The 26,263-nt window shown below is 54.6% G+C and overlaps 2 protein-coding genes across 6 annotated transcripts in view; one reads left to right on the top strand and one right to left on the bottom strand.

Moving 5' to 3' along the window:
• Positions 1-6,048, bottom strand: part of CCNE1 (cyclin E1) — a 31,593-nt gene extending 25,545 nt beyond the window's left edge. The window contains exons 1-4 of one of the 3 annotated variants that reach the window (XM_063946039.1): positions 5,894-6,048; positions 5,458-5,509; positions 5,272-5,356; positions 4,003-4,071 (exon numbers count right to left, since the gene is read on the bottom strand). In XM_063946039.1, coding sequence (XP_063802109.1) covers positions 4,003-4,071; positions 5,272-5,356; positions 5,458-5,471 — 168 coding nt within the window. In that variant the 5' untranslated portion in view covers positions 5,472-5,509; positions 5,894-6,048. Of the gene's footprint in view, positions 1-4,002; positions 4,072-5,271; positions 5,360-5,457; positions 5,510-5,893 lie in introns of all 3 variants that reach the window. The other 2 variants (XM_063946038.1, XM_063946040.1) reach the window with 2 other exon arrangements.
• The window catches only part of LOC134969843 (uncharacterized protein F13E9.13, mitochondrial-like), a 30,689-nt gene continuing 9,925 nt past the window's right edge, over positions 5,500-26,263 (top strand). Inside the window, exons 1-4 of one of the 3 annotated variants that reach the window (XM_063946041.1) lie at positions 5,500-5,531; positions 22,479-22,555; positions 22,635-22,717; positions 23,572-23,752. In XM_063946041.1, the coding sequence (XP_063802111.1) occupies positions 5,515-5,531; positions 22,479-22,555; positions 22,635-22,717; positions 23,572-23,752 (358 nt within the window). In that variant the 5' untranslated portion in view covers positions 5,500-5,514. Of the gene's footprint in view, positions 5,532-6,167; positions 6,249-9,440; positions 9,542-22,478; positions 22,556-22,634; positions 22,718-23,571; positions 23,753-26,263 lie in introns of those variants that run through there. The other 2 variants (XM_063946043.1, XM_063946042.1) reach the window with 2 other exon arrangements.

Below are 26,263 nucleotides of genomic sequence, written 5' to 3'. Positions count from 1 at the left end.
CCACAGGCATGCAGCAAACGCACTGCACGCACACACTTTCCACAGGCATGCAGCAAACGCACTGCGCGCACACACTTTCCACAGGCATGCAGCAAACGCACTGCGCGCACACACTTTCCACAGGCATGCAGCAAACGCACTGCGCGCACACACTTTCCACAGGCATGCAGCAAACGCACTGCACGCACACACTTTCCACAGGCATGCAGCAAACGCACTGCACGCACACACTTTCCACAGGCATGCAGCAAACGCACTGCGCGCACACACTTTCCACAGGCATGCAGCAAACGCACTGCACGCACACACTTTCCACAGGCATGCAGCAAACGCACTGCACGCACACACTTTCCACAGGCATGCAGCAAACGCACTGCACGCACACACTTTCCACAGGCATGCAGCAAACGCACTGCGCGCACACACTTTCCACAGGCATGCAGCAAACGCACTGCACGCACACACTTTCCACAGGCATGCAGCAAACGCACTGCGCGCACACACTTTCCACAGGCATGCAGCAAACGCACTGCGCACACACTTTCCACAGGCATGCAGCAAACGCACCGCACGCACACACTTTCCACAGGCATGCAGCAAACGCACTGCGCGCACACTTTCCACAGGCATGCAGCAAACGCACTGCACACACTTTCCACAGGCATGCAGCAAACGCACTGCACGCACACACTTTCCACAGGCATGCAGCAAACGCACTGCACGCACACACTTTCCACAGGCATGCAGCAAACGCACTGCGCGCACACTTTCCACAGGCATGCAGCAAACGCACTGCGCACACACTTTCCACAGGCATGCAGCAAACGCACCGCACGCACACACTTTCCACAGGCATGCAGCAAACGCACCGCACGCACACACTTTCCACAGGCATGCAGCAAACGCACTGCACGCACACACTTTCCACAGGCATGCAGCAAACGCACTGCACGCACACACTTTCCACAGGCATGCAGCAAACGCACTGCACGCACACACTTTCCACAGGCATGCAGCAAACGCACTGCACGCACACACTTTCCACAGGCATGCAGCAAACGCACTGCACGCACACACTTTCCACAGGCATGCAGCAAACGCACTGCACGCACACACTTTCCACAGGCATGCAGCAAACGCACTGCACGCACACACTTTCCACAGGCATGCAGCAAACGCACTGCGCGCACACACTTTCCACAGGCATGCAGCAAACGCACTGCGCGCACACACTTTCCACAGGCATGCAGCAAACGCACTGCACGCACACACTTTCCACAGGCATGCAGCAAACGCACTGCACGCACACACTTTCCACAGGCATGCAGCAAACGCACTGCGCGCACACACTTTCCACAGGCATGCAGCAAACGCACTGCGCGCACACACTTTCCACAGGCATGCAGCAAACGCACTGCGCGCACACACTTTCCACAGGCATGCAGCAAACGCACTGCACGCACACACTTTCCACAGGCATGCAGCAAACGCACTGCACGCACACACTTTCCACAGGCATGCAGCAAACGCACTGCGCGCACACACTTTCCACAGGCATGCAGCAAACGCACTGCACGCACACACTTTCCACAGGCATGCAGCAAACGCACTGCACGCACACACTTTCCACAGGCATGCAGCAAACGCACTGCACGCACACACTTTCCACAGGCATGCAGCAAACGCACTGCGCGCACACACTTTCCACAGGCATGCAGCAAACGCACTGCACGCACACACTTTCCACAGGCATGCAGCAAACGCACTGCGCGCACACACTTTCCACAGGCATGCAGCAAACGCACTGCGCACACACTTTCCACAGGCATGCAGCAAACGCACCGCACGCACACACTTTCCACAGGCATGCAGCAAACGCACTGCGCGCACACTTTCCACAGGCATGCAGCAAACGCACTGCACACACTTTCCACAGGCATGCAGCAAACGCACTGCACGCACACACTTTCCACAGGCATGCAGCAAACGCACTGCACGCACACACTTTCCACAGGCATGCAGCAAACGCACTGCGCGCACACTTTCCACAGGCATGCAGCAAACGCACTGCGCACACACTTTCCACAGGCATGCAGCAAACGCACCGCACGCACACACTTTCCACAGGCATGCAGCAAACGCACCGCACGCACACACTTTCCACAGGCATGCAGCAAACGCACTGCACGCACACACTTTCCACAGGCATGCAGCAAACGCACTGCACGCACACACTTTCCACAGGCATGCAGCAAACGCACTGCACGCACACACTTTCCACAGGCATGCAGCAAACGCACTGCACGCACACACTTTCCACAGGCATGCAGCAAACGCACTGCACGCACACACTTTCCACAGGCATGCAGCAAACGCACTGCACGCACACACTTTCCACAGGCATGCAGCAAACGCACTGCACGCACACACTTTCCACAGGCATGCAGCAAACGCACTGCACGCACACACTTTCCACAGGCATGCAGCAAACGCACTGCACGCACACACTTTCCACAGGCATGCAGCAAACGCACTGCGCGCACACTTTCCACAGGCATGCAGCAAACGCACTGCGCACACACTTTCCACAGGCATGCAGCAAACGCACTGCACGCACACACTTTCCACAGGCATGCAGCAAACGCACCGCACGCACACACTTTCCACAGGCATGCAGCAAACGCACTGCGCGCACACACTTTCCACAGGCATGCAGCAAACGCACTGCGCGCACACTTTCCACAGGCATGCAGCAAACGCACCGCACGCACACACTTTCCACAGGCATGCAGCAAACGCACTGCGCGCACACTTTCCACAGGCATGCAGCAAACGCACTGCGCACACACTTTCCACAGGCATGCAGCAAACGCACTGCACGCACACACTTTCCACAGGCATGCAGCAAACGCACCGCACGCACACACTTTCCACAGGCATGCAGCAAACGCACTGCGCGCACACTTTCCACAGGCATGCAGCAAACGCACTGCGCACACACTTTCCACAGGCATGCAGCAAACGCACTGCGCACACACTTTCCACAGGCATGCAGCAAACGCACTGCACGCACACACTTTCCACAGGCATGCAGCAAACGCACTGCGCACACACTTTCCACAGGCATGCAGCAAACGCACTGCACACACACTTCCACGGGCATGCAGCAAACGCACTGCGCACACACTTTCCACAGGCATGCAGCAAACGCACTGCACATACTTTCCACAGGCATGCAGCAAACGCACTGCACACACACTTTCCACAGGCATGCAGCAAACGCACTGCACACACACTTTCCACAGGCATGCAGCAAACGCACTGCACATACTTTCCACAGGCATGCAGCAAACGCACTGCACACACACTTTCCACAGGCATGCAGCAAACGCACTGCACACACACTTTCCACAGGCATGCAGCAAACGCACTGCACATACTTTCCACAGGCATGCAGCAAACGCACTGCGCACACACTTTCCACAGGCATGCAGCAAACGCACTGCACATACTTTCCACAGGCATGCAGCAAACGCACTGCACACACACTTTCCACAGGCATGCAGCAAACGCACTGCACACACACTTTCCACAGGCATGCAGCAAACGCACTGCACACATACTTTCCACAGGCATGCAGCAAACGCACTGCGCACACTTCCACAGGCATGCAGCAAACGCACTGCACATACTTTCCACAGGCATGCAGCAAACGCACTGCGCACACTTCCACAGGCATGCAGCAAACGCACTGCACATACTTTCCACAGGCATGCAGCAAACGCACTGCGCACACTTCCACAGGCATGCAGCAAACGCACTGCGCACACACTTTCCTCAGGCATGCAGCAAACGCACTGTACAGTATATACACTTTCCAAAGGCACGCACATACTGGGAACCAAATGCACCTACTGAGCGCACAATACCAGTCTGCACACCCCAGTATAGGCACATGCTGCGACGGGTGATACACATTGCATAGGCATTAGCAATACTTACCATGTGCTCACATTGCTTTTTCTTAGTCATCTGGATCAGCTCCAGGCTCTCATCTGGGTCCGGCAGACACTGCAGAAGTAGGGATAACTGTGGGTGAGTGTGTGTGTGTGTGTGTGTGTGTGTGTGTGTGTGTGTGTGTGTGTGTGTGCGGGGGAGCTCTGCAGCGATAGCGGTGAGTGCTGCGGGGGGCTCTGCAGCGAGTGCTGCAGGGGGCTCTGCAGGGATAACGGTGAGTGTGCGGGGGAGCTCTGCAGCGATAGCGGTGAGTGTGCGGGGGGAGCTCTGCAGCGATAGCGGTGAGTGTGCGGGGGGAGCTCTGCAGCGATAGCGGTGAGTGTGCGGGGGGAGCTCTGCAGCGATAGCGGTGAGTGTGCGGGGGGAGCTCTGCAGCGATAGCGGAGAGTGTGCGGGGGGAGCTCTGCAGGGATAACGGTGAGTGTGCGGGGGGAGCTCTGCAGGGATAACGGTGAGTGTGCGGGGGGAGCTCTGCAGGGATAACGGTGAGTGTGCGGGGGGAGCTCTGCAGGGATAACGGTGAGTGTGCGGGGGGAGCTCTGCAGGGATAACGGTGAGTGTGCGGGGGGCTCTGCAGGGATAACGGTGAGTGTGCGGGGGGCTCTGCAGGGATAACGGGGGGCTCTGCAGGGATAACGGAGGGCTCTGCAGGGATAACGGTGAGTGTGCAGGGGGCTCTGCAGGGATAACGGAGGACTCTGCAGGGATAACGGTGAGTGTGCGGGGGGGCTCTGCAGGGATAACGGCGAGTGTGCGGGGAGCTCTGCAGGGATAACGGTGAGTGTGCGGGGGGCTCTGCAGGGATAACGGTGAGTGTGCGGGGGCTCTGCAGGGATAACGGTGAGTGTGCGGGGGGCTCTGCAGGGATAACGGTGAGTGTGCGGGGGGCTCTGCAGGGATAACGGTGAGTGTGCGGGGGGCTCTGCAGGGATAACGGTGAGTGTGCGGGGGGCTCTGCAGGGATAACGGTGAGTGTGCGGGGGGCTCTGCAGGGATAACGGTGAGTGTGCGGGGGGCTCTGCAGGGATAACGGTGAGTGTGCGGGGGGCTCTGCAGGGATATTGGTGAGTGTGTGGGGGGCTCTGCAGGGATAACGGAGGGCTCTGCAGGGATAACGGTGAGTGTGCGGGGGGCTCTGCAGGGATATTGGTGAGTGTGTGGGGGGCTCTGCAGGGATAACGGAGGGCTCTGCAGGGATAACTGAGTGTGCGGGGGGCTCTGCAGCAGCACACATGGCGCTTTGTAGTCACTTACAATAGCTACATCTGCCTTCCTCTTCCTGCAGTGCGGTGCCGAGCTCACCGTCCTCTCCCCCGCTGCCTGGGTCTCCGCTCTGCAGCTGCTGGAAATACAGGAAAATAAAGATATTTATATACATGCAGGGTGTGTGCAATGTGGCTGCTGTAGGGTGGAGGTGCCACCCTGCCTGGCAGTGCCTACCTCATGATGGGCATGTCAGGGGCTCCTGGGGATGGAGGATGGGGTGCAGCAGCTGGAATGGAGAAGAAAGCAGGGTAAGGAGATGGTGCAGGGCCCCTGCTGGTGAGGGGTGGATGGGCCCCGGGGTGAGGGGTGGATGGGCCCCGGGGTGAGGGGTGGATGGGCCCCGGGGTGAGAGGCGGATGGGCCCCGGGGTGAGGGGCGGATGGGCCCCGGGGTGAGGGGCGGATGGGCCCCGGGGTGAGGGGTGGATGGGCCCCGGGATGGGCCCCGGGGTGAGAGGCGGATGGGCCCCGGGGTGAGTCCTCACAATAAGGGCCAGGGTTTGGTAAATGGCCGCAGAGGGTGCACCGGGGGGAGGTGAGGGCTATCCTGATAGTGCCCCCTGGGGCCAGGCCTCCCCGGGCTGCAGCGTGTCAGGGGCGCAGACACTTACCGTAGAGCGGTATATAGAGGGTAACACTAGAGGGGGCGCTGTGTGCAGGGCGGGGGGGGCAGGAGCCGCCCGGTGCCGGGCTGTGTGGTACCGGGGGTGAGCCGCTCCGGCCTGTGTGTGTAAGAACCCCCACCGCCGCCGCCAGCCCGGTTATATGCGCTGCAGCCGCCGCCAGCCGGGACCGGGGAGCAGCGGAGGGCGGGACTGGCGCCCAGGGCGTGGCCTCCTGCTGCTGGGCGGGGCCGGGTGAGAGAGAGAGGGCGGGAGCGTGTGTCACCCGGAACCAGGCGTGCGGACACGTGGGGCGAAGGAGCCGGGTGTAAACACGAAGGAGCCGGGTGACCCGGGACCTGAGGTTGAGTGTGTTTGTGTCCCTGTGTGTGAGTGTGTGTATGTGTCCCTGTGTGTATGTGTGTCCCTGTGTGTGTCCCTGTGTGCGTGTCTATGTGTGTCCCTGTGTGTGTATGTGTCCCTGTGTGTGTATGTGTCCCTGTGTGTGTGTGTGTGTGTGTGTGTGTCCCTGTGTGTGTGTGTATGTATGTCCCTGTGTGTGTGTCCCTGTGTGTGAGTGTGTATGTGTGTCCCTGTGTGTGTGTGTGTGTGTGTCCCTGTGTGTGTGTCCCTGTGTGTGTGTGTTTGTGTGTCCCTGTGTGTGTATGTGTCCCTGTGTGTGAGTGTGTATGTGTGTCCGTGTGTGTGTGTGTGTGTGTGTGTGTGTGTGTGTCACTGTGTGTGAGTGTGTATGTATGTCCCTGTGTGTGTGTATGTGTCCGTGTGTGTGTGTGTGTCCCTGTGTGTGTGTGTATGTATGTCCGTGTGTGTGTATGTGTGTATGTGTCCCTGTGTGTGTGTATGTGTCCCTGTGTGTGTGTATGTGTCCCTGTGTGTGTGTATGTGTCCCTGTGTGTGTGTCCCTGTTCTGTGTGTGTGTGTGTGTGTGTGTGTGTGTGTGTGTGTATGTGTCCCTGTGTGTATGTGTCCCTGTGTGTGTGCGTGTGTCACCCGGAACCAGGCGTGCGGACACGTGGGGCGAAGGAGCCGGGTGTAAACACGAAGGAGCCGGGTGACCCGGGACCTGAGGGTGAGTGTGTTTGTGTCCCTGTGTGTGTGTGTGTGTGTCCCTGTGTGTGTGTGTGTATGTGTCCCTGTGTGTGTGTATGTGTCCCTGTGTGTGAGTGTGTATGTGTGTCCGTGTGTGTGTGTGTGTATGTGTCCCTGTGTGTGTATGTGTCCCTGTGTGTGTATGTGTCCCTGTGTGTGTGTGTATGTGTGTCCCTGTGTGTGTGTATGTGTCCCTGTGTGTCCCTGTATATGAGTGTGTGTATGTGTTCCTGTGTGTGCGTGTGTATGTGTCCCTGTGTGAGTGTGTATGTGTCCCTGTGTGTGTGCGTGTGTGTATGTGTCCCTGTGTGTGAGTGTGTATGTGTCCCTGTGTGTGTGTGTGTATGTGTCCGTGTGTGTGTGTATGTATGTATGTATGTATGTGTCCCTGTGTGTGTGTGTGTGTGTGTGTGTGTCCCTGTGTGTGTGTGTATGTGTCCCTGTGTATGTGTGTCCCTGTGTGTGTGTGTGTGTGTATGTGTCCCTGTGTGTGAGTGTGTGTGTGTATGTGTGTGTGTGTATGTATGTGTCCCTGTGTGTGTGTATGTGCCCCTGTGTGTGCATGTGTCCATGTGTCCGTGTGTATGTGTCCCTATGTGTGTGTGTGTGTATGTATGTATGTATGTGTGTGTGTGTGTATGTGTCCCTGTGTGTGTATGTGCCCCTGTGTGCGCGTGTGTATGTGTCCCTGTGTGCGCGTGTGTGTCCCTGTGCGTGTGTATGTGTGTCCCTGTGTGTGTCCCTGTGTGTGCGTGTGTATGTGTGTCCCTGTGTGTGCGTGTGTGTATGTGTCCCTGTGTGTGTGTGTATGTGTCCCTGTGTGTATGTGTCCCTGTGTGTGTGTATGTGTCCCTGTGTGTATGTGTCCCTGTGTGTGTGTGTCCCTGTGTGAGTGTGTATGTGTCCCTGTGTGTATGTGTGTGAGTTAGTGTGTATGTGTCCCTATGAGTGTATGTGTCCCTGTGTGTGTATGTGTACGTGTGTGTGTGTGTATGTGTCCCTGTGTGTGTGTGTATGTGTCCCTGTGTGTGAGTGTGTATGTATGTCCCTGTGTGTGTATGTGTCCCTGTGTGTGTGTGTGTGTGTGTGTGTGTGTCCCTGTGTGTGTGTGTGTCCCTGTGTGTGTGTGTGTCCCTGTGTGTGTATGTGTCCCTGTGTGTGTGTGTGTTTGTGTGTCCCTGTGTGTGTGTGTGTGTGTGTATGTGTCCCTGTGTGTGTGTGTGTGTGTGTGTGTGTGTGTGTGTGTGTGTGTCCCTGTGTGTGAGTGTGTATGTATGTCCCTGTGTGTGTGTGTGTGTGTGTGTGTGTGTGTGTGTGTGTGCCTGTGTGTGAGTGTGTATGTGTGTCCCTGTATGTGAGTGTGTGTATGTGTCCCTGTGTGTGTGTGTGTGTGTGTGTGTGTGTGTGTATGTGTCCCTGTGTGTGTGTGTATGTGTCCCTGTGTGTGTGTCCCTGTTGTGTGTGTGTGTGTGTGTGTGTGTGTGTCCCTGTGTGTATGTGTCCCTGTGTGTATGTGTCCCTGTGTGTGTGCGTGTGTCACCCGGAACCAGGCGTGCGGACACGTGGGGCGAAGGAGCCGGGTGTAAACACGAAGGAGCCGGGTGACCCGTCACCTGAGGTTGAGTGTGTTTGTGTCCCTGTGTGTGTGTGTGTGTGTGTGTGTGTCCCTGTGTGTGTGTGTGTGTGTATGTGTCCCTGTGTGTGTGTGTGTGTATGTGTCCCTGTGTGTGTGTGTGTGTGTGTCCCTGTGTGTGAGTGTGTGTGTGTCCCTGTGTGTGAGTGTGTGTATGTGTGTCCCTGTGTGTATGTGTGTCCCTGTGTGTGTGTGTGTGTGTGTGTGTGTATGTGTCCCTGTGTGCGTGTTTGTGTGTCCCTGTGTGTGTATGTGTCCCTGTGTGTGTGTGTATGTCCCTGTGTGTGTATGTGTCCCTGTGTATGTGTGTGTGTGTCCGTGTGTGTGTGTGTGTATGTGTCCCTGTGTGTGTGTGTGTGTGTGTGTGTGTATGTATGTGTCCCTGTGTGTGAGTGTGTATGTGTGTCCGTGTGTGTGTGTGTGTGTGTGTGTCCCCCTGTGTGTGTGTTTGTGTCCCTGTGTGTGTGTGTGTGTGTCCCTGTGTGTGTGTGTGTATGTGTCCCTGTGTGTGAGTGTGTATGTGTGTCCCTGTGTGTGTGTCCCCCTGTGTGTGAGTGTGTATGTATGTCCCTGTGTGTGTGTATGTGTCCGTGTGTGTGTGTGTCCCTGTGTGAGTGTGTATGTATGTCCGTGTGTGTGTGTGTGTATGTGTGTCCCTGTATGTGAGTGTGTGTATGTGTCCCTGTGTGAGTGTGTATGTGTCCCTGTGTGTGTGTGTGTGTGTGTGTATGTGTCCCTGTGTGTGTGTCCCTGTTCTGTGTGTGTGTGTGTTTGTGTCCGTGTGTGTGTGTATGTGTACCTGTGTGTATGTGTCCCTGTGTGTGTGCGTGTGTCACCCGGAACCAGGCGTGCGGGCACGTGGGGCGAAGGAGCCGGGTGTAAACACGAAGGAGCCGGGTGACCCGGGACCTGAGGGTGAGTGTGTTTGTGTCCCTGTGTGTGTGTGTGTGTCCCTGTGTGTATGTGTCCCTGTGTGTGTGTGTGTATGTGTGTCCCTGTGTGTGTGTATGTGTCCCTGTGTGTCCCTGTATATGAGTGTGTGTATGTGTCCGTGTGTGTGTGTGTGTGTGTGTGTGTGTGTGTGTGTGTATGTGTCCCTGTGTGTGTGTGTATGTGTCCCTGTGTGTGAGTGTGTATGTGTCCCTGTGTGTGTATGTGCCCGTGTGTGCGTGTGTATGTGTCCTTGTGTGCGCGTGTGTATGTGTCCCTGTGCGTGTGTATGTGCCCCTGTGTGTGCGTGTGTATGTGTCCCTGTGTGTGAGTGTGTGTGTGTGTGTGTGTGTATGTGTCCCTGTGTGTGTGTGTATGTGTCCCTGTGTGTGTGTGTCCGTGTGTGTGTGTCCCTGTGTGAGAGTGTGTATGTGTCCCTGTGTGTGTGTGAGTTAGTGTGTATGTGTCCCTGTGTGTGTATGTGTCCCTGTGTGTGTATGTGTCCCTGTGTGTGTGTGTGTGTGTGTGTATGTGTCCCTGTGTGTGAGTGTGTATGTGTCCCTGTGTGTGAGTGAGTGTGTATGTGTCCCTGTGTGTGAGTGTGTGTGTCCCTGTGTGTGTGTGTGTATGTGTCCCTGTGTGTGTGTGTGTGTGTGTGTGTGTGTGTGCGTGTGTGAGTGTGTCCCTGTTTGTGTATGCGTGTCCCTGTGTGAATGTGTATGTGTGTACGTGTGTGTGTGTGTGTGTACCTGTGTGTGTGTGTGTGTGTGTGTATGTGTCCCTGTGTGTGTGTGTATATGTAGGTGTGTGTGTATGTATGTGTACCTGTGTGTGTGTGTGTGTGTGTGTGTGTGTGTGTGTGTGTGTGTGTCCCTGTGTGTGTGTGTGTGTGTGCCCTTGTGTGTATGTGTCCCTGTGTGTGTGTGTGTGTGTATGTGTCCCTGTGTGTGAGTATGTGTGTCCCTGTGTGTGTGTGTGTGTGTGTGTGTGTATGTGTCCCTGTGTGTGAGTATGTGTGTCCCTGTGTGTGTGTGTGTGTGTGTGTGTGTGTGTGCCCCTGTGTGTGCGTGTGTATGTGTCCCTGTGTGTGCGTGTGTATGTGTCCCTGTATGTGTGTCCCTGTGTGTGCATGTGTGTCCCTGTGTGAGAGTGTGTATGTGTCCCTGTGAGTGTATGTATGTGTACCTGTGTGTGTGTGTGTGTGTGTGTGTGTGTCACTGTGTGAGAGTGTGTGTGTCCCTGTGTGTGTTTGTGTGTCCCTGTGTGTGTATGTGTCCCTGTGTGTGTGTATGTGTCCCTGTGTGTATGTGTGTCCCTGTGTGTGTGTGTGTATGTGTCCCTGTGTGTCCCTGTATATGAGTGTGTGTATGTGTCCCTGTGTGTGCGTGTGTATGTGTCCCTGTGTGAGTGTGTGTCCCTGTGTGTATGTGTCCCTGTGTGTGAGTGTGTATGTGTCCCTGTGTGTGTCCGTGTGTGTGTGTGTCCGTGTGTGTGTATGTATGTATGTGTCCCTGTGTGTGTGTGTCCCTGTGTGTGTTTGTGTGTGTGTATGTGTCCCTGTGTGTGAGTGTGTATGTGTGTCCCTGTGTGTGTGTGTGTGTGTGTGTGTGTGTATGTGTCCCTGTGTGTGAGTGTGTGTGTATGTGTCCCTGTGTGTGCGTGTGTATGTGTCCCTGTGTGTGTGCGTGTGTCCGTGTGTGTATGTGTCCGTGTGTATGTGTCCCTATGTGTGTGTGTATGTATGTGTGTGTGTCCCTGTGTGTGTATGTGCCCCTGTGTGCGCGTGTGTGTGTGTCCCTGTGTGCGCGTGTGTGTGTCCCTGTGCGTGTGTATGTGTGTCCCTGTGTGTTTGTATGTGTCCCTGTGTGTGTGTGTGTGTGTCCCTGTGTGTGTGTGTGTATGTGTCCCTGTGTGTGTATGTGCCCCTGTGTGTGCGTGTGTATGTGTCCTTGTGTGCGCGTGTGTATGTGTCCCTGTGCGTGTGTATGTGTCCCTGTGTGTGCGTGTGTATGTGTCCCTGTATGTGTGTCCCTGTGTGTGCATGTGTGTCCCTGTGTGAGAGTGTGTATGTGTCCCTGTGAGTGTGTGTATGTGTCCGTGGGTGTGTGTGTGTGTGTCACTGTGTGAGAGTGTGTATGTGTCCCTGTGTGAGTTAGTGTATGTGTGTCCCTGTGTGAGTTAGTGTATGTGTCCCTGTGTGTGTTTGTGTGTCCCTGTGAGTGTGTATGTGTCCCTGTGTGTGTATGTGTCCCTGTGTGTGTGTGTGTGTGTGTATGTGTCCCTGTGTGTGTATGTGTCCGTGTGTGTGTATGTGTCCCTGTGTGTGTGTCCCTGTATATGAGTGTGTGTATGTGTCCCTGTGTGTGCGTGTGTATGTGTCCCTGTGTGAGTGTGTATGTGTCCCTGTGTGAGTGTGTATGTGTCCCTGTGTGTGCGTGTGTGAGTGTGTATGTGTCCGTGTGTGTATGTGTCCGTGTGTGTGTATGTATGTATGTATGTGTCCCTGTGTGTGTGTGTGTTGTGTGTGTGTATGTGTCCCTGTGTGTGAGTGTGTGTGTGTCCCTGTGTGTGAGTGTGTGTATGTGTCCCTGTGTGTGAGTGTGTGTGTGTATGTGTCCCTGTGTGTATCTGTGAGTGTGTGTGTGTGTGTGTGTGTGTCCCTGTGTGTGCGTGTGTATGTGTCCCTGTGTGTGTGCGTGTGTATGTGTCCGTGTGTATGTGTCCCTATGTGTGTGTGTATGTATGTATGTATGTGTGTGTCCCTGTGTGTGTATGTGCCCCTGTGTGCGCGTGTGTTTGTCCCTGTGCGTGTGTATGTGTGTCCCTGTGTGTGCGTGTGTGTGTCCCTGTGTGTGTATGTGTGTCCCTGTGTGTGTATGTGTCCCTGTGTGTGAGTGTGTGTGTATGTGTCCCTGTGTGTGAGTGTGTGTGTATGTGTCCCTGTGTGTGAGTGTGTGTGTATGTGTCCCTGTGTGTGTGTGTGTGTGTGTGTGTGTGTGTGTGTGTGTGTGTGTCCCTGTGTGTGTATGTGTCCCTATGAGTGTATGTGTCCCTGTGTGTGTGTGTGTGTGTGTGTGTGTGTGTGTGTGTGTATGTGTCCCTGTGTGTGTGTGTGTCCCTGTGTGTGTGTGTGTGTGTGTGTGTGTGTGTGTGTGTCCCTGTGTGTGTGTGTGTCCCTGTGTGTGTGTGTCCCTGTGTGTATGTGTCCCTGTGTGTGTGTATGTGTCCCTGTGTGTGAGTGTGTATGTGTCCCTGTGTGTGTGTGTGTGTGTGTGTGTATGTGTCCCTGTGTGTGTATGTGCCCCTGTGTGTGCGTGTGTATGTGTCCTTGTGTGCGCGTGTGTATGTGTCCCTGTGCGTGTGTATGTGCCCCTGTGTGTGCGTGTGTATGTGTCCCTGTGTGTGTGTGTGTCCCTGTGTGTGTGTCCCTGTGTGAGAGTGTGTATGTGTCCCTGTGTGTGTATGTGTGTGAGTTAGTGTGTATGTGTCCCTATGAGTGTATGTGTGTATGTGTCCCTGTGAGTGTTCATGTGTCCCTGTGTGTGAGTGAGTGTGTATGTGTCCCTGTGTGTGTGTGTGTGTGTGTGTGTGTCCCTGTGTGTGTGTGTATGTGTCCCTGTGTGTGTGTGTGTGTGTGTGTGTGTGTGTGTGTGTGTGTGTGTGAGTGTGTGTCCCTGTTTGTGTATGTGTGTCCCTGTGTGAATGTGTGTGTGTGTACCTGTGTGTGTGTGTGTGTGTGTGACCTGTGTGTGTGTGTGTGTGTGTGTGTATATGTAGGTGTGTGTGTGTGTGTGTGTGTGTGTGTATGTATGTGTACCTGTGTGTGAGTGTGTGTGTGTGTGTGTGTGTGTGTGTGTGTGTGTGTATGTATGTATGTGTGTGTGTGTATGTGTCCCTGTGTGTGTATGTGCCCCTGTGTGTGCGTGTGTATGTGTCCTTGTGTGCGCGTGTGTATGTGTCCCTGTGCGTGTGTATGTGCCCCTGTGTGTGCGTGTGTGTGTGTGTCCGTGTGTGCGTGTGTCCCTGTATGTGTGTCCCTGTGTGTGCATGTGTGTCCCTGTGTGAAAGTGTGTATGTGTCCCTGTGAGTGTATGTATGTGTACCTGTGTGTGTATGTGTCCGTGTGTGTGTGTGTCACTGTGTGAGAGTGTGTATGTGTCCCTGTGTGAGTTAGTGTATGTGTCCCTGTGTGTGTATGTGTGTCCCTGTGTGAGTTAGTGTATGTGTCCCTGTGTGTGTTTGTGTGTCCCTGTGAGTGTGTATGTGTCCCTGTGTGTGTATGTGTCCCTGTGTGTAAGTGAGTGTGTATGTGTCCCTTTGTGTGTGTGTATGTGTCCCTGTGTGTGCGTGTGTGTGTGTGTATGTGTCCCTGTGTGTGTATGTGTGTCCCTGTGTGAATGTGTGTGTATGTGTACCTGTGTGTGAGTGTGTATGTGTCCCTGTGTGTGAGTGTGTGTATGTGTCCCTGTGTGTGAGTGTGTATGTGTGTCCCTGTGTATGTGTCCCTGTGAGTGTGTGTCCGTGTGTGTGTCCCTGTGTGTTCCTGTGTGTGTGTCCCTGTGTGTGTGTGTGTGTGTGTGTATGTGTCCGTGTGTGTGTGTGTGTATGTATGTGTGTGTGTGTCCCTGTGTGTGTGTGTACGTGTGTGTGTGTGTATGTGTCCCTGTGTGTGAGTGTGTGTCCCTGTGTGTATGTGTGTCCCTGTGTGTGTGTGTGTGTGTGTGTGTGTGTGTGTGTGTGTATGTGTCCCTGTGTGTATGTGTATCTGTGTGTGAGGGTGTATGTGTCCGTGTGTGTGTGTGTGTGTGTATGTATGTGTACCTGTGTGTGTGAGTGTGTGTATGTGTCCCTGTTTGTGTGTATGTGTGTCCCTGTGTGTGAGTGTCCCTGCGTGAGAGTGTGTGTGTGTGTCCCTGCGTGAGTGTGTCTGTGTGTGTGTCCCTGTGTGAATGTTTTCATATATCCCTATATATATGTCTAGGTTGTGTGTGTGTGTGTGTGTGTGTGTGTGTGTGTGTGTGTGTGTGTGTGTGTGTGTGTGTGTTTGTCTGTCACTGTTAGAATGTGTCTGTTGTGTGTCCAGGTGTGTATGTCCCAGTGTGTTTCTCTGTGAGTATATGTCCGCATGTTTCTGTGTGTCTAGGGGGTAAATTTACTAAGATGGGAGTTCTATGTAAGATGGGATGTTGCCCATAGCAACCAATCAGATTCTACTTCTCATTTATCTAGCACCTTCTAGAAGATATCTGGAATCTGATTGGTTGCTATAGGCAACATCCTATCTTCAATAGAACTCCCATCTTAGTAAATTTACCCCATGGTATGTTTGTGTGTGTTTCCCTTTGTGTGTATGTGTCCAGGTGTGTGTGTGTGTGTGTGTTTTTCCCTTTGTGTGTGTGTTTCCCTTTGTGTGTGTGTGTGTGTGTGTGTGTTTCCCTTTGTGTGTGTGTGTGTGTGTGTGTGTGTGTGTGTGTTTCCCTTTGTGTGTGTGTGTGTGTGTGTGTGTGTGTGTGTGTGTTTCCCTTTGTGTGTATGTGTCCAGGTGTGTGTGTGTGTGTGTGTGTGTGTGTGTGTGTGTGTGTGTGTGTTTCCCTTTGTGTGTGTTTGTCTCACAGTAATACTGATACAGTGTAGCCGCAGAGCTTTGTGTCACTCGCAGTGCGCTGGCAGACACGGAGGCAGCTCAGCTGTGGGGCGAGGCGCTGTAGGTGTGGCACACTGGCAGCGGCATCCTTGCATGCTCACAGAGGTGTGTGTCAGAGTGCACAATGATTGGCTGACACAGGTGCAGATAATGTGTGCGCTACATTGCGGCATCGATGGTAATTGAATCCCACTATACTGTATAACAGAGGTTCTGAAACGCGGTCCTCAATGCCCCCCAACAGGCCAGAGTTTAGGTATATCCCTGGTTCAGCACAGATGGTTAAATCAAATTGACTGAGGCACTAATTAAGTCACCTGTGGCCAAGCATGGATATACTTACCACCTGGCCCGTTGGAGTGCCCTGAGGACCTCTGCTGTATACACTGGGGATAGAGCAGAAAAGCTGGGTGCATGGCATGTGACTAGGGTCATGGCATAGTGTGCACCCACAGTTGTGCATGGTAAGTGACGTGGATCATGGCATAGTGCGCACCCACAGTTGTGCATGGTAAGTGACGTGGATCATGGCATAGTGCGCACCCACAGTTGTGCATGGCATGTGACGTGGATCATGGCATAGTGCGCACCCACAGTTGTGCATGGCATGTGACGTGGATCATGGCATAGTGCGCACCCACAGTTGTGCATGGTGAGTGACGTGGATCATGGCATAGTGCGCACCCACAGTTGTGCATGGCATGTGACGTGGATCATGGCATAGTGCGCACCCACAGTTGTGCATGGCATGTGACGTGGATCATGGCATAGTGCGCACCCACAGTTGTGCATGGTGAGTGACGTGGATCATGGCATAGTGCGCACCCACAGTTGTGCATGGTGAGTGACGTGGATCATGGCATAGTGTGCACCCACAGTTGTGCATGGTAAGTGACGTGGATCATGGCATAGTGTGCGCCCACAGTTGTGCATGGTAAATGACGTGGATCATGGCATAGCGTGCACCCACAGTTGTGCATGGTAAGTGACGTGGATCATGGCATAGCGTGCGCCCACAGTTGTGCATGGTAAGTGACGTGGATCATGGCACAGCGTGCGCCCACAGTTGTGCATGGTAAGTGACGTGGATCATGGCATAGTGTGCGCCCACATTTGTGCATGGTAAGTGACGTGGATCATGGCATAGTGTGCGCCCACAGTTGTGCATGGTAAGTGACGTGGATCATGGCATAGTGTGCGCCCACAGTTGTGCATGGTAAGTGACGTGGATCATGGCATAGTGCGCACCCACAGTTGTGCATGGTAAGTGACGTGGATCATGGCATAGTACGCACCCACAGTTGTGCATGGTAAGTGACGTGGATCATGGCATAGTACGCACCCACAGTTGTGCATGGTAAGTGACGTGGATCATGGCATAGTGCGCACCCACAGTTGTGCATGGTAAGTGACGTGGATCATGGCATAGTGCGCGCCCACAGTTGTGCATGGTAAGTGACGTGGATCATGGCATAGTGTGCGCCCACAGTTGTGCATGGTAAGTGACGTGGATCATGGCATAGTGTGCGCCCACAGTTGTGCATGGTAAGTGACGTGGATCATGGCATAGTGTGCGCCCACAGTTGTGCATGGTAAGTGACGTGGATCATGGCATAGTACGCGCCCACAGTTGTGCATGGTAAGTGACGTGGATCATGGCATAGTGTGCACCCACAGTTGTGCATGGTAAGTGACGTGGATCATGGCATAGCGTGCACCCACAGTTGTGCATGGTAAGTGACGTGGATCATGGCATAGCGTGCACCCACAGTTGTGCATGGTAAGTGACGTGGATCATGGCATAGCGTGCACCCACAGTTGTGCATGGTAAGTGACGTGGATCATGGCATAGTGCGCACCCACAGTTGTGCATGGTAAGTGACGCGGATCATGGCATAGTGTGCGCCCACAGTTGTGCATGGTAAGTGACGTGGATCATGGCATAGTGTGCGCCCACAGTTGTGCATGGTAAGTGACGTGGATCATGGCATAGTGTGCGCCCACAGTTGTGCATGGTAAGTGACGTGGATCATGGCATAGTGTGCGCCCACAGTTGTGCATGGTAAGTGACGTGGATCATGGCATAGTGTGCGCCCACAGTTGTGCATGGTAAGTGACGTGGATCATGGCATAGTACGCACCCACAGTTGTGCATGGTAAGTGACGTGGATCATGGCATAGTGTGCGCCCACAGTTGTGCATGGTAAGTGACGTGGATCATGGCATAGTGTGCACCCACAGTTGTGCATGGTAAGTGACGTGGATCATGGCATAGTACGCGCCCACAGTTGTGCATGGTAAGTGACGTGGATCATGGCATAGTACGCGCCCACAGTTGTGCATGGTAAGTGACGTGGATCATGGCATAGTGTGCGCCCACAGTTGTGCATGGTAAGTGACGCGGATCATGGCATAGTACGCACCCACAGTTGTGCATGGTAAGTGACGTGGATCATGGCATAGTGTGCGCCCACAGTTGTGCATGGTAAGTGACGTGGATCATGGCATAGTGTGCACCCACAGTTGTGCATGGTAAGTGACGTGGATCATGGCATAGTACGCGCCCACAGTTGTGCATGGTAAGTGACGTGGATCATGGCATAGTACGCGCCCACAGTTGTGCATGGTAAGTGACGTGGATCATGGCATAGTGTGCGCCCACAGTTGTGCATGGTAAGTGACGCGGATCATGGCATAGTACGCACCCACAGTTGTGCATGGTAAGTGACGTGGATCATGGCATAGTGTGCGCCCACAGTTGTGCATGGTAAGTGACGCGGATCATGGCATAGTACGCACCCACAGTTGTGCATGGTAAGTGACGTGGATCATGGCATAGTGTGCGCCCACAGTTGTGCATGGTAAGTGACGTGGATCATGGCATAGTGTGCACCCACAGTTGTGCATGGTAAGTGACGTGGATCATGGCATAGTACGCACCCACAGTTGTGCATGGTAAGTGACGTGGATCATGGCATAGTACGCACCCACAGTTGTGCATGGTAAGTGACGTGGATCATGGCATAGTGTGCACCCACAGTTGTGCATGGTAAGTGACGTGGATCATGGCATAGTACGCACCCACAGTTGTGCATGGTAAGTGACGTGGATCATGGCATAGTGTGCGCCCACAGTTGTGCATGGTAAGTGACGTGGATCATGGCATAGTGTGCACCCACAGTTGTGCATGGTAAGTGACGTGGATCATGGCATAGTACGCGCCCACAGTTGTGCATGGTAAGTGAGGTGGATCATGGCATAGTGCGCACCCACAGTTGTGCATGGTAAGTGACGTGGATCATGGCATAGTGTGCGCCCACAGTTGTGCATGGTAAGTGACGTGGATCATGGCATAGTGTGCGCCCACAGTTGTGCATGGTAAGTGACGTGGATCATGGCATAGTGTGCACCCACAGTTGTGCATGGTAAGTGACGTGGATCATGGCATAGTGTGCACCCACAGTTGTGCATGGTAAGTGACGTGGATCATGGCATAGTGTGCACCCACAGTTGTGCATGGTAAGTGACGTGGATCATGGCATAGTACGCGCCCACAGTTGTGCATGGTAAGTGACGTGGATCATGGCATAGTACGCGCCCACAGTTGTGCATGGTAAGTGACGTGGATCATGGCATAGTGCGCACGCTCATCTCTCCCTGTCTGATGTGCTGCACATTGGTTGGAGCGATGCAGTAAGTACTCCGGCTCGTGCAGTGTGTGTGCGTCGGTGCGTCACACCGCTCTAGTGTGTCCCCAGCTTTAGGCGCAATGTATTGCACACATAAGCAGCGCTGACGGTACACCCGTTATCATGTATTAGGGCTCTGCGAGGTAAAAGCACAAGTTAGGGGCAGAATCTGCAGGAAGTGGGGCGCTGCTGCTGATGACCCCCCCACCCTATCTGCGTCTGTGGGTAGATTGCTCAAACATGAGATGAGGAGAGGCCGGTGCTAGGTCTAGACCAGGGAAGCTTGTGGTGTTATCTAGTTGTCGTGGCTGATCGGTGGATTATATTTTGCTCATGTTGGGGTGTAAGTGAAAGCTCTTGACGGGTCATTCCGTGGCCTGAATGTAAGTTCTAGTCCATTGCAGTGGTTATTAGTTCAGCACACAAAATGGCTGCCTTCAGAGCTTGTAGGCAGCGGGGTGTGTGTAAGACGCTCTGATCTAGAAAGACAGACGGCCGTGTGGCAGGGCGTATCCTATAGGGGGAATGTGGGCGACAGTGTCTGTCAGTGCTCATATATACAGCACGTGTATCAGTGTCCCCCAGGTTGCTGAGGACGCAGCCACTAGCCTCGACACGCCCAGAAAACGGGGACGACACCCCCTGGTTCTTTGGAGTGCAGGTCATCGCCATCCCTTCTGTACCCAGATGTACCAAGCTTTACTGATTTATACCCAGTGTAGAAGCTACCGAGAGGCCAGGATATCTCCGTTCTCGTCCTTCGCCCACAACGGGATGTTGCAGCAATATGAGGAGCGTGGCGTTTGGGGCTGCAGCACATTGATATATAAATATGCCCCAGATTGTCATTACACAGTCTATTTGGCAAATACAGCCCCTGGCCTGCTTATGTCTTTTATATATATATGGCGCCATAAGGTGTCCGCAGCGTCTTGCCGAGATTAAGTATACAGGGTCACAATTAACTGATTGCATCAGCGTGCACGCAATGCCGGTGCTTAGTGATTATTTGCAACCGCACGTCCATGAACTTTCTCTAAAAGCCCCTTTTGGGCAAGTGTTACACATTGTACGCACAGTCGGGTCCGACGGTATAAGAAGCATGTCGCAAAAGTGATGGGCGTTCGTGGGTGGTGACTGGGCCTCGGCTAGCAGTGCACGCCAAAATAGGCCGCTCATTGGGCGTATTATGGTAGTGTCGGGGCGTGGCAGCGTAATCTTCTGCGTTCCCAGCTGCACAGCGGCAGGCATAAGAGGTCATGGTCAGACAGAGACACCACAACTGCCGTAGGGCTGCTGCAGGTTTCTATGACGTCACCGATGGCGGAGCATAAGGATGCACCAGACGGTTTTGTAGCACAGGCGCCGACAGCGTCTCAATGCTTGCACGTTTGGATGAATGAATGAACATCAGGGAAGGGGCGTGTTGCCGCATTTGCACAAAGACAGCCTGCAGACGGCGACATTCCAACAGTGTCACCATCGTAACCGTATCCGTCCTGACTAGGGATAATGAATCGCCACACGGAGAAAAGATGTCTTCCTGTATGTGAATTGGTTTGAAAAATATTTATGTATTTATTACCTTTGCCGTCAGCAAAAAAAACAAAACAAAAAACCTTTCCTTTGTTTTACTCCTTAAAGATCGAGTACTCATTTATTTTTCCGCGTCTGATGAAATTTTGCCGTTATCCACGTTAGTTTGTGAGGGCGGATCACTTCCAAACCGTATTCTGTGTGCGAGCAGAGGCCTAGTCATGTGACTACGGGACTCCCCTTCTGCCGCCTGTACCGTAATAAGGTGCGTTTGTGCCAGATTATGTCCTGTTCCCATTCCGAGCGGTTCTGTCCCAGGTTAGTGTCTGCAGTCTGGGGTAGACGCTGGGGATTATCACAGGGTGAGGCCTGGCAGGAGCCGCGCCCAGGGCGGATGGCAGGTGTAATCTCTCCCTGGCTGATAACAGCAAAGTGCTGCTTGAACTCGGCTGTATGGGAAACGTATATACAGTGCCCAACAACTCCAAGGAATGGAAACTTTTATACGTCTTGTAGTCTGGTGACGCCCTTAGGTCAGGTACCCGGCTGTAGCGCCGTCTCTCTCTCTTCCCAGTGTGCAATGGACAGTGGGCATGCTTCAGGTCCGAACGCAGGAGCTTCACGTGTCGCAAAGTACAGACGCTCAGAACTTTGTGCTGCGATGTCGGTAGCAGATCAGCCCCAGGCGTCAGTTGATTGACAGTCGGGGGCAGCGATAGCCTCCATTTCCCAAAGCGGAGGCGTGCTGCTGCCGTTATGGAGTAGTGATGAGGCCGGGATTACCGGTGATGACGTTGCTGCATCCTCAGGCGTCTACTTATATCAGATGCCTCCTGCTGCAGTACCAGCGATGCCTCCTCCGACCACACCTGCGTAAGGGCCGTTGTGCGCACATTGGGTCTGATGACGATGAAACCAGTGCCCCTGACTTCTTCCCTCTCTATGGTGATCTCTCTCTCCTAGGTGGAGTTCCAGCTGGTGTCTCCCTAGAGCGGACGGTAGGCGTGCGCCTTAATCTGCGCTGGGAGGACCATCCAGGTGTACGCTCTGAGAATGACGCTTTTACCTCTATCTTTTATCTAGATATATATCCGCGGATTGTCAGCTCAGCTGATGTTTCTGACCTAATCGCTGCAGGAAAATGGCTAATGCAAGGATATTCAACATATAGCTCTACAGCTGCTGTGGAACTACACACCCCAGCATGCCCTGCTACAGTTTTTGCTTATAGGGTATTGCTGGGCTGCTCCCCTAGAGTACTGGTGAAAGTCTGATTGGGCCTGCTTGGTTTCTGTGCATTATGGGCCAGGCAGTCATACTGCCCTGTGGGGGTCATTCCGAGTTGATCGCTCGCTAGGTGTTTTTAGCAGCCGTGCGAACGCATAGTCGCCGCCCACAGGGGAGTATTTTTTAGCTGTGCAAGTGTGCGATCGCGTGTGCAGCCGAGCGGTACAAAATCAGTTTGTGCAGTTTCTGAGTAGGTCTGACCTTAACCACCGCTGCGATCACATCAGCCTGTCCGGTCCCGGAATTGACGTCAGACACCCGCCCTGCAAACGCCTGGACACACCTGCGTTTTCCCAAACACTCCCTGAAAATGGTCAGTTGCCTCCCACAAACGCCCTCTTCCTGTCAATCTTCTTGCGATCGGCTGTGCGAATGGATTCTTCGTTAAATCCATCGCCCAGCACCGATCCTTTTTCTACCCATACGACGCGCCTGCGCATTGCGGTGCATGCACATGCGCAGTAGTGACCTGATCGCTGCACTGCGAAAAACAGCAGTGTGCGATCAGGTCGGAGTGACCCCCAGTGTGCGCCCTTCTCGTGTGCACAGTGTGACCCACACAGAATAATGGCAGCATATACCACAGTAACATTTCTCATTGACTTGAGTCAGTTCTATATTGTGTGAAGATTTTGGCCGCGCAGTAGTACCCAGGAAGTGGGGGGCACAGGAAGTGGGGTACAGTATGCGGCGCACAGTACATCCAGGGACCCCAAGATAATTTTTTGCCTGTGTGTAATTACTGTGGGTCTTTTTTTCTTCTAGAGCCATGAAGTTTTTGCAGCTCTTTGGAAGGCTGAAGTCGGCTGTGGTCGGCATGGTGCACCTGAAAGCATTGCCCGGTAGGTGGCGGTCTGTATTACCACGCACCAACCTCTACACTATTGTCCTATTTATCCTCCCTTTCTTTGGAATATTTAGGCACGCCGCGTTCTAGGCTGCCGGTGACGCAGATTCTGGAGGAGGCGTGCCAGGAAGCCAAACTCTACAGGAAAGCTGGGATTGTAAGGGTTAATGCGCCTGTTGTTGTTTTATCCTATCGTCCGACGTATATTCAGTCTGCATGATGGATCCTCCGTATGCGTGGCATGCTGGGTCTTGTAGTTCCCCCAACTGCCGGAGAGATACCAGACGCTTAAGCCTAGTATAAATTAATACAATGAGAATGATAATAGTACTACTTACGACGGGTCTGGGACTTAGGGTCGATACCCATAGGTCGACAGTGGATTAGTCAACACTAGAAATAGGTCGACACGGTCATTAGGTCGACATGAAAAAAGGTCAACATGAGTTTTTTTGGTGTAGTTTTCTCCGTCAAGTGACCGGGAACCCCAATTAGTGCACTGCATCCCCTTGCATGGCGAGCGAACGGGCAAGGAGCCTCACTGCGCTTGGCACAGGTTACCGTTCACAATCGTGGTCCACGTGGATCATAAAGTCTGAAAAAGTCCCCCCAAAAAATATGTAAAAAACTTATGTCGACCTTTCTGCATGTCGACCTATTTCTACTGTTGACCTAACGGGTGTCGGCCTAATTGGTGTCGAGTCCAGATACCCTTACGACACTTTCTGCCATGTGACCTTAGAAGTGGTATATTATTTATTTCCCCCTATATAACGATTACGGCTAAGGGTCCCCATTGCAGACTGACGGCCCTTCTTGCTGATAAGGGGGAAGCCTGGGTCACTCTCTGGGTTAGATGTCCATGACAAGGCGCTGCGATCAGCCTGGATTGTATCTGTTTGCCGAGCCCCCGTCCTGCACCACGGCTGTGACCGGGACTTTGTACGGCCAGTGACCTGCACTTTGCATTGTTGCAGAAACTGCTGATTCCGCTGCTTTGTCTGTTGTCAGGACGGCCTCATAGTAGAGAACATGAATGACATCCCGTACAGCCTTCACGTCGGACCGGAGATTACAGCAGCTATGGCGGCCGTATGTGCTGCTGTCCGGCAGACCTGCCCTCGCCTGCCCCTAGGGGTCCAGGTATTGGCTTGTGCCAATCAGCAGGCGCTGGCAGTGGCCCTCGCAGCGGGTAAGTTCCAGTAAGCAGCACCAATGTCTTCTGCATCCCTGGCTAACCTGTGCGCCTGTCACTGGGTGGTGTGCGCCTGTCACTGGGGTGTGTGCGCCTGTCACTGGGTGGTGTGCGCCTGTCACTGGGGTGTGTGCGCCTGTCACTGGGGTGTGTGCGCCTGTCACTGGGTGGTGTGCGCCTGTCACTGGGTGGTGTGCGCCTGTCACTGGGTGGTGTGCGCCTGTCACTGGGGTGTGTGCGCCTGTCACTGGGTTGTGTGCGCCTGTCACTGGGGTGTGTGCGCCTGTCACTGGGTGGTGTGCGCCTGTCACTGGGGTGTGTGCGCCTGTCACTGGGGTGTGTGCGCCTGTCACTGGGTGGTGTGCGCCTGTCACTGGGGTGTGTGCGCCTGTCACTGGGGTGTGTGCGCCTGTCACTGGGTGGTGTGCGCCTGTCACTGGGGTGTGTGCGCCTGTCACTGGGGTGTGTGCGCCTGTCACTGGGGTGTGTGCGCCTGTCACTGGGGTGTGTGCGCCTGTCACTGGGTTGTGTGCGCCTGTCACTGGGTTGTGTGCGCCTGTCACTGGGTTGTGTGCGCCTGTCACTGGGGTGTGTGCGCCTGTCACTGGGGTGTGTGCGCCTGTCACTGGGGTGTGTGCGCCTGTCACTGGGTTGTGTGCGCCTGTCACTGGGTTGTGTGCGCCTGTCACTGGGTGGTGTACGCCTGTCACTGGGTTGTGTGCGCCTGTCACTGGGGTGTGTGCGCCTGTCACTGGGGTGTGTGCGCCTGTCACTGGGTTGTGTGCGCCTGTCACTGGGGTGTGTGCGCCTGTCATAACCGTCACTGGGTTGTGTGCGCCTGTCACTGGGGTGTGTGCGCCTGTCACTGGGGTGTGTGCGCCTGTCACTGGGGTGTGTGCGCCTGTCACTGGGTTGTGTGCGCCTGTCACTGGGTGGTGTGCGCCTGTCACTGGGTGGTGTGCGCCTGTCACTGGGGTGTGTGCGCCTGTCACTGGGGTGTGTGCGCCTGTCACTGGGGTGTGTGCGCCTGTTACTGGGGTGTGTGCGCCTGTCACTGGGGTGTGTGCGCCTGTTACTGGGGTGTGTGCGCCTGTCACTGGGTGGTGTGCGCCTGTCACTGGGGTGTGCGCCTGTCACTGGGGTGTGTGCGCCTGTCACTGGGTTGTGTGCGCCTGTCACTGGGTTGTATGCGCGTGTCACTGGGTGGTGTGCGCCTGTCACTGGGTGGTGTGCGCCTGTCACTGGGGTGTGTGCGCCTGTCACTGGGTGGTGTGCGCCTGTCACTGGGGTGTGCGCCTGTCACTGGGGTGTGTGCGCCTGTCACTGGGTTGTATGCGCGTGTCACTGGGTGGTGTGCGCCTGTCACTGGGTGGTGTGCGCCTGTCACTGGGGTGTGCGCCTGTCACTGGGGTGTGTGCGCCTGTCACTGGGTTGTGTGCGCCTGTCACTGGGTTGTGTGCGCCTGTCAGTGGGGTGTGCGCCTGTCACTGGGTTGTGTGCGCCTGTCACTGGGTTGTGTGCGCCTGTCACTGGGTTGTGTGCGCCTGTCAGTGGGGTGTGCGCCTGTCACTGGGTTGTGTGCGCCTGTCACTGGGTTGTGTGCGCCTGTCACTGGGTTGTGTGCGCCTGTCACTGGGTTGTGTGCGCCTGTCATAACCGTCACTGGGTTGTGTGCGCCTGTCACTGGGTTGTGTGCGCCTGTCACTGGGTTGTGTGCGCCTGTCATAACCGTCACTGGGTTGTGTGCGCCTGTCACTGGGTGGTGTGCGCCTGTCACTGGGTTGTGTGCGCCTGTCACTGGGTTGTGTGCGCCTGTCACTGGGTTGTGTGCGCCTGTCACTGGGTTGTGTGCGCCTGTCATAACCGTCACTGGGTTGTGTGCGCCTGTCACTGGGGTGTGTGCGCCTGTCACTGGGTGGTGTGCGCCTGTCACTGGGGTGTGCGCCTGTCACTGGGGTGTGTGCGCCTGTCACTGGGTTGTGTGCGCCTGTCACTGGGTTGTATGCGCGTGTCACTGGGTGGTGTGCGCCTGTCACTGGGTGGTGTGCGCCTGTCACTGGGGTGTGCGCCTGTCACTGGGGTGTGTGCGCCTGTCACTGGGTTGTGTGCGCCTGTCACTGGGTTGTGTGCGCCTGTCAGTGGGGTGTGCGCCTGTCACTGGGTGGTGTGCGCCTGTCACTGGGGTGTGCGCCTGTCACTGGGGTGTGTGCGCCTGTCACTGGGGTGTGTGCGCCTGTCACTGGGTGGTGTACGCCTGTCACTGGGTTGTGTGCGCCTGTCACTGGGTTGTGTGCGCCTGTCACTGGGTTGTGTGCGCCTGTCACTGGGTTGTGTGCGCCTGTCACTGGGTTGTGTGCGCCTGTCACTGGGGTGTGTGCGCCTGTCACTGGGTTGTGTGCGCCTGTCACTGGGGTGTGTGCGCCTGTCACTGGGGTGTGTGCGCCTGTCACTGGGGTGTGTGCGCCTGTCATAACCGTCACTGGGTTGTGTGCGCCTGTCACTGGGGTG

Source organism: Pseudophryne corroboree, chromosome 11 (genome assembly GCF_028390025.1).
Source record: "Pseudophryne corroboree isolate aPseCor3 chromosome 11, aPseCor3.hap2, whole genome shotgun sequence".
Classification (NCBI taxonomy): domain Eukaryota; kingdom Metazoa; phylum Chordata; class Amphibia; order Anura; family Myobatrachidae; genus Pseudophryne; species Pseudophryne corroboree.
Note: the sequence above shows the minus strand (reverse complement) of the source record. Positions and strands in the feature narration are given on the sequence as shown.